The sequence below is a fragment of the Micromesistius poutassou genome (genome assembly GCF_964030765.1).
Source record: "Micromesistius poutassou genome assembly, chromosome: 14".
Lineage (NCBI taxonomy): Eukaryota > Metazoa > Chordata > Actinopteri > Gadiformes > Gadidae > Micromesistius > Micromesistius poutassou.
The window spans coordinates 5,527,667-5,535,166 of record NC_140284.1 but is presented as its reverse complement, the minus strand read 5'-3'; the positions used below and the strand labels follow the sequence as shown (position 1 = coordinate 5,535,166).

The window sequence follows — 7,500 nt, the reverse complement described above, 5'->3', positions numbered from 1 at the left end:
TTTTTAGCTGATCCAAGTTACAGAGCGAGGATGGCTCTGTAACTTGACTTGGCTAAAAATAGACTGCTTGTGTAGGTTGTAGGTGTGGTGAGGATTGTGTTTCAAGCTGTCGAAACAGACTGCATGCATTTGTGCAGGCACTGGTGTACGCTCCTGTGAATGTTCATGTGAATGCTCACGTGAATTAACATGTGAATGCTCACGTGAATGAACATGTGAATCCTCATGTGAATGCTCATATAAATGCTCATGTGAATGCTCATTTGTGCGTGTGTGTGTGTGTGTGTATGTCTGTCTCTTTATCACGTTGCCTCTTTGCATCTTTGTCTGGCCAAATAATACTATCTCTGCACCTTTGTGTGTGTGTTTCCATTTGATTGTGAATGCACACGTGCATGTGTGCTCTGTCGCCAGAGCTCATGTTAAAGCCATTGGAGATGCAGATCCTTGCCTGCAAGGCAGATTCTGATAAGCATTGGTGATTGGATTACTGTTTTCCTTACCCAACTTATCCTCTCTCCCTCTCCCTCTCCCTCTCCCTCTCCCTCTCCCTCTCTCTCTCTCCATCTCCGTCTTCGTCTCTGTCTCTCTCACTGTCTCTCTCTCTCTCTCTCTCTCTCTCTCCCTCACACACTCACTCACACACATACAAACACAATTAGAGGGCGCTCAGTCAGTATATAGCTTAGGGCGTCAGCTCATTGGGAAATAAAAGAGACAGAAAGACAGAAAGAGAGTTAAGAGGATGGGGAAGCCAGAGAACAGCAGATTAGATGAAACCAAAAAAAAACAGGGATAAGCCAATATAGCAGAGATATAGCAATATAGAGAGGACCATTGCTCTCCCTCATTTATTTTTCTTTCTCTCCTTACTTTCTCTCTCTCTCTATCTCTCTCTCTCTCTGTTTTTCTCTCCATCTTTCGGATTTCTGTTTTCCTCCTCACATGCCAGAATCCCCCTCTGCCCCTGGTGCATGCTGGGAGACGGGGGGCGAGGTGGCTTGTAATTGGCTGAGGGGGCTGGCTCTTGCACGTGCCGTCACGTCGTGACAAGCCCACCCTCTCTCTTCCTCCCTTCCCCCATCCCCTTCCTCCTACCCTCCCCCTCCTCCAACATGACCCTCTTCTCTGCTTACTGTTCTGACTGCAGAGAATAGCAGACAATAGTGTGTGTGTGTGTGTGTGTGTGTGTGTGTGTGTGTGTGTGTGTGTGTGTGTGTGTGTGTGTGTGCGTGCCAGTGTGTGTGTGTGTGTGTGTTTGTTGATTGGTAAAGGGAGGGTTAGATGGTAAGGTGAGGGAGGAAATGCAAAAGTTAAAGTGGAAGGAAGGAGTGAGAATAAAGGTAGAAGCGGTTGGATACGAATGCACACGCAGATACAGATGCATGCACACACAGACACACACACACACACACACACACACACACATACACATACAGGCATAGTAATGTATTATTAAAGTGCTGTATTATCAATGTGCCTCTGGGATCTGGTTTGTGAATTCATTTATGAATGAGTGAATTTACTGCTGCTTCTGAGCTAAAAATAGCATCAGTCGCTAAATCAGGACCAACCAACCTCCATCCACTGAATGCTTAAATACTGCTGAAATTGTTTATTTTGACTTTTAAATCTCTCTCTGCAGCAGTCTCCAACTAAAAAAAGTGATGACAGCTTTATCCAAAACGATAGTCCAACACTTTCTAATTCCGTGTGTCTGTGTATGTGTGTGTGTGTGTGTGTTTTGTATTTCCCTCAGGCTTCTGGAAGGCCACCTGTCCCCCGTCCTGTGCTAGCCCCCTGCTGGTGTTTGTCAACTCCAAGAGCGGAGACAACCAGGGGGTGAAGTTCCTGCGGCGCTTCAAGCAGCTCCTCAACCCAGCCCAAGTCTTCGACCTGGTCAACGGTGGGCCGCACCTGGGGTGAGGCCACGCGCACACGCGCACACACACGCACACACACACACACACACACACACACACACATGCAAGCATGCATTCACACACATGCACATGCACTCAGACACACGCAAGCATGCACACACACATGCAACAAAGCACGCACACACATAAACTCAGGCATCTTTTCAGTCACACTCACGCACACAGGCACACACACACACGCGCGCGCGCGCGCGCAAGCCCATACACAAAAACACAAAAACAACGATAGATGGACAGTATTTTCACATTGCTACACCAACAAAATCATCCCAGCAAACAGTTGACATGTTTGTGTGACCTTGTCTGTGTGTTTGTCTGCAGTCTGCGTCTGTTCCAGAAGTTTGATAACTTCAGGATACTGGTGTGTGGCGGGGACGGCAGTGTGGGATGGGTGCTCTCTGAGATTGACAAGCTGAACCTCCACAAACAGGTAGGGACCCATGTCCACACACACACACACACACACACACACACACACACACACACACACACATACACACACCGACACACACACACCGACACACACACACACTGACACACACACTCACACACACACACACACACACACCGACACCAACACACACACACACACACACACACACACACACATGAACACTCTCTCTCTCTCTCTCGCTCTCTCTGTCTCTCTCTCTCTCTCTCTCTCTGATCACTCACTCTATCTCAGTCACTCACTCACTCACATACATCACTCAACAACACCAACAAAAACACACACACACGCATACTCCCAAAAAGGCATCGAGGCGTCTCAAGCACATCTGCTCCTGTTCCCCCCTCCCCCGGTGTCTCCAGTGCCAGCTGGGCGTGCTCCCCCTGGGCACGGGGAACGACCTGGCGCGGGTGCTGGGCTGGGGCCCGTCCTGCGACGACGACACCCAGCTGCCCCAGATCCTGGAGAAGCTGGAGCGCGCCAGCACCAAGATGCTGGACCGCTGGAGCATCATGACCTACGAGATCAAGATCCCGCCCAAACACAGCTGCCCCACCACACCGGAGGGGGTGGATGACTGCCAGGTGCGCGGAGCCACACCCCCAGCCCCCCCCCCCCCCCAGGATACACACACCGCACACACCCTGTCTCTCCCTGTCTCTGAACCCTCTCCCTCCTCTCTCTCTCTCTCACTCTCTCACACTCTCTCCCACTCTCTTCCCCATCTTCTCTCTCTCGCTCTCTCTCTCTCTCTCTCTCTCTCTCTCTCTCTCTCTCTCTCTCACTCTTCCCCATCGTCTCTCTCTCTCTCACTCTTCCCCATCGTCTCTCTCTCTCACTCTCTCTCTCTCTCTGTCTATCTTACCTCCCCGTCGTTGTCTCACGTTCTCCCCCTGTCTCATCCCCTCTCACACACAGACACACTCACCAATAAAGTCCTTTATTTGTATGCTGTATCCCTCTGTTATATCATCAGCTTCACATATCAGCCTACGAGGACTCAGTTGCTGCCCATCTCACCAAGATCCTCAACTCAGACCAGCACTCTGTGGTCATCTCCTCTGCCAAGTGAGTTCCCCTTCAGTTGTGTACACACGGATGGGATATAAATGATGAATGGACTTTATTCATAGAGTGCTTTTCTCACCTGTGGCCCCTCAAAGCACTTGCCAAGCAGTGCCTCACATTCACCCATTCATGCACACGTCGATGTGTGTGATGCCGGTGTCAACCATGCCAAGGGAACAGCCAGCTCTTAAGGAGCGGCTATGGTGAGGAGGAGTGTCTGTCCCAAGGACACCTCTACACTAGGAGGAGCCAGGAATCACACCAGAAAACTTCCAGCCGCCCCTCCCTGCTCCAGCTCCTGAGCCACTGTCACCCATAAATGGGGGTTTAGAAAAGGGTGCATATTTTTAGTCCATCAAGGGTTTTTTCGGTGCATAGCTATAATAATAACGGCCATTGAAAATTGAACATTAAAAACATGTCAGAATAAAAAAATGTAATCTTCCATATGCCTTAAAGAAACTGCTTTTGTCAATCATCTCTTCCCAGGATCCTGTGTGAGACGGTGAAGGACTTTGTTGCCAAAGTGGGCAAAGCCTATGAGAAAACTGTGGACAACACAGATGAGTGTGACAGCATGTCCCTCAAAGTAAGCCCACACCTCACTTTGACCTGTCGCTGGTGATACACTTACACAGCTTGGAAACTCACAGACAAAATATATTTGGCGTTGTCATATTTGCAGTGACATCTACCTCTCCCTCTCTTTTGGTTCCCAAATTTTGTGTTCAGTTGTATTATTATTTAGTGTATCTACCATCGTTTCTTACTGTAACTAAGGTGTTTGATCGATCCCTTGGTATCATATGTTTGCTCTGGTGTTGATCTCCGATAGCACCCCTGGCCCAAAACAAGCCTAGCTATCGTCGTCAACCAGCAATGTCCAAGCATCGAACGACCCTAATGATCGCTTTAGTCTATCATCAATTCCAAACGCTGTCAACTCAAAACACTGCAAGACATCGATCCAAAACAGTCTTCTCTGCATCAGAGCAGTGACCTTTGACCTCTCCCGCTCCCCTCCAGTGTTCCATCCTGAACGAGAAGCTGGACTCCCTGCTGCAGACCCTGAACGGCGAGAGCCAGTCCCGGCTGCCCCCGCTGCCCCACTCCACCCCGCCCATCGTGGAGGAGGAGCGGGAGGACGACGAGGACGACGACGACGAGGACGACGACGGGGGAGGAGTGGAGGAGGAGAGCGAGGAGAGCCTGACGGAGCTCAAGGGGAAGCTGGAGGAGGAGGAGACGGAGAAGGGCGGCCGGGGGGGTGGAGGGCGAGGAGGGCGAGGACGAGGAGGCGGGGGAGCGGGCCTCTTCAAGAGCAAGGAGCAGCTGATGCTGAGGGCCAACAGCCTGAAGAAGGCCATCCGGCAGATCATCCTGCAGGCGGAGAAAGGTGCGATCCGCACGGCCACACAACACTCTAGTCCCGCCATAGTGCGCTGTAGTGAGAATACATTAGATTGAAGTAGATGCTGGACATGAGAATCATTAAACGGATATAAACGGACACAACCACTGCACACACACACACACACACACACACACACTTATTTGCTACTTATAGCGACTATATTTAGCGCCTGCTTTTATCCAAAGCAACTTGCGATGAATTAAGATGCATGCCACGTTTAGCATCTCGCTCAAGGATGTTTATGGGCCAGACTGTGGGACTCTGGGGATCGAACGCACTCCCTCTTGGCTGGGAGCGGAACAAACCCTTCCAACCACACTGTGCTATTTCATTACTTATTTATCACTTCTTAGCGTTCCTCTCCTCTGCCTTGTTCCTTACAATCCATCCTTTCCATCCACCTTCTTCACTCTCTCTTACCCCCCACCCCCCCCCCCCCTCCGACGCTTTCCAATTCTCTCTCTCTCTCTCTCTCCCCCTCTCCCACCCCTTCCAATTACTGTTTTCTTTACCCAACTTATCCTCTCTCCCTCTCCCTCTCCCTCGCTCTCTCTCCATCTCCGTCTTCGTCTCTGTCTCTCTCTCTCTCTCTCTCTCTCCTCCCCCTCTCCCCACCCCTTCCAATGCTCTCTCTCTCTCTCCCCCCTCGCGCAGTGGTGGACGAGCAGAACGCCCACACGGACGACACGGAGCTGTCCTCGCCCCTCGACCTCCGCAAGGACAGCGAGGAGGAGAACCGCGACTGCGAGAAGGACGAGGACACCAAGGAGCTGGAGATGCTGTCTTGTGAGTAGAGGAGGGACCGCACTGGGTGTCGTCTCTCGAAACCGGTATGACAGGCCGACCGGAGATCCCACCGTCGCCACCGGTGCCCTCTTTAGAAATTTGACCCTATGAAAGCCACTCCCCCAAAACACAGGAGCTCGCTAGGTTTAGCAGTTGGGTTTGCCTCGCCTTGTGGAAAACTCCTGTCATGCACAGTGAGTGCACGGGCCGGGTAGGTAGGCAGACAGACAGGTAAGCCATCCAATCATTGCACGAGGGAAATGATTGAACAGGCTCATTACAGCCCGCGATAGACACTGATACCGGATCTTTTTCATTATTTGGTCAAAGCCTTTGATCTATTAATTGCTGATGGCATCTAAAAGAGAATTTCAACAAATATGGAGAAAAACGCTTCTCAAATGAATTGCCCGCCCTAGCTTCAGTAAACGTGCGGTCCTATTGAAGATGATGTACACCAACACGTATCAGCGTCCGTTCTGTGAGGATATGTTGATATGCTTTTCAATCCATTTGAAGGACAGGAGCCATTTAAAACCGTCGTTCAAATAGGGACGTTTCACACTTGCGAAATGCGAAATGCACACGCAGCTTCACGTCCCAGCGCACTGTTAAAGCCCTATCTCCAGCATCTCCTGGCTTCTCCGCCATAAAGACTCAGCCGGCCATCGCTCCGCCTGACTGAGCCCGTCGCCCCTGAAGTCATTGGCGCGAACAAGACACCTTAAGCCCTTCTGGCTCCACGTCGCTTTAGAAAACCTTTCTGGACTCATAATGACCTGGGTCATTAGCCTCTCTCCTAGCTCCTCATCAGACGCTACTCTCTGGTCCGTTGTAATTTGGCGAGCCCGAAGCTACCAGCCCCCCTATGTGTGGAGAGAGTGTCCCGTACACACAGCTCTTCATCAGTCAGTGTGCAGTGGACGGGGGCATCTGTCTCATTAGGGATGGGGTTGCATTGCTCCAGATCTGTGGCAGATGGTAGGACACAACACTGACATGTTGACAGTCAGGCTCTCTCTCATAGCAGCGCAACACAAACGTGCCAGCGAGGAAATAAACAGAGGGAATTGTTTTTCTGTCCAGACAGTTGTAAAATCGCACGGAGATGCCCCCTAGTGGTGTGTGGGGGGCCACTGCAACACGTTGGCTTTGACGAAGACACCGAGCTAATGGAAAAAATTTGTGCTGACGCACATCATGTTTCCTGTCATAAATAAACTCACGGATTAGTGGTAAAAGTGCAGGCAGAAACTCTGGTCTCTGTGATATTCCACCTCCGGTAGCAGCCACAGATGTCTGAGGTTATCTGTCTATCTCCACCGAACCGCCGCTGTTTAATAATACATAATGGTTTTAACCATGGAAACTGTGTGTGTGTGTGTGTGTGTGTGTGTGCGTCTGTTCATGTTTGTGTTAATGAATGGGTGCTTGTGCATGTGTGACGGAGGTCCTCTCTGTGTGTCTCTGAATGTACACTTTAGTGTGTGTACTTCTGTAATGGAGAATGTGTGTGCTTGCACGTGCAGGTTTGTGTATGTCGGTGTGTGTCTGTGTGTGTGTGTGTGTGTTTGCGCGCCTGCAGCTACCATAGGATGTGTTATTTTTCCTTGGGACAGAAGCTCTTCCTGTTTGTCACTGGTCGGCTTCCTTCCTCCAACACATTTCTCCCGTGGAGGCTGGGGTGGGGGGTATCGCGACGCCTCTCTATCACATCCTCTCGCCGGCTCTGACCTGGGCACAGAAACACACACACACACACACACACACAATAGACCCCCGAGACACCAGAGGACCAGAGAACAGGGGGACGCTGAGAGAAAACGCTATCCCCGAAA

The 7,500-nt window shown here is 50.8% G+C and overlaps 1 protein-coding gene across 1 annotated transcript in view; it reads left to right on the top strand.

Moving 5' to 3' along the window:
- Positions 1 to 7,500, top strand: part of dgkh (diacylglycerol kinase, eta) — a gene marked incomplete at its 5' end in the record, with an annotated part of 52,097 nt that overhangs the window by 28,807 nt on the left and 15,790 nt on the right. Inside the window, 7 exons of the mRNA XM_084478453.1 lie at positions 1,760 to 1,922; positions 2,265 to 2,373; positions 2,757 to 2,978; positions 3,371 to 3,462; positions 3,952 to 4,051; positions 4,489 to 4,858; positions 5,531 to 5,662. Of these exons, the coding sequence (XP_084334579.1) occupies positions 1,760 to 1,922; positions 2,265 to 2,373; positions 2,757 to 2,978; positions 3,371 to 3,462; positions 3,952 to 4,051; positions 4,489 to 4,858; positions 5,531 to 5,662 (1,188 nt within the window). The remainder of the gene's footprint in view (positions 1 to 1,759; positions 1,923 to 2,264; positions 2,374 to 2,756; positions 2,979 to 3,370; positions 3,463 to 3,951; positions 4,052 to 4,488; positions 4,859 to 5,530; positions 5,663 to 7,500) is intronic.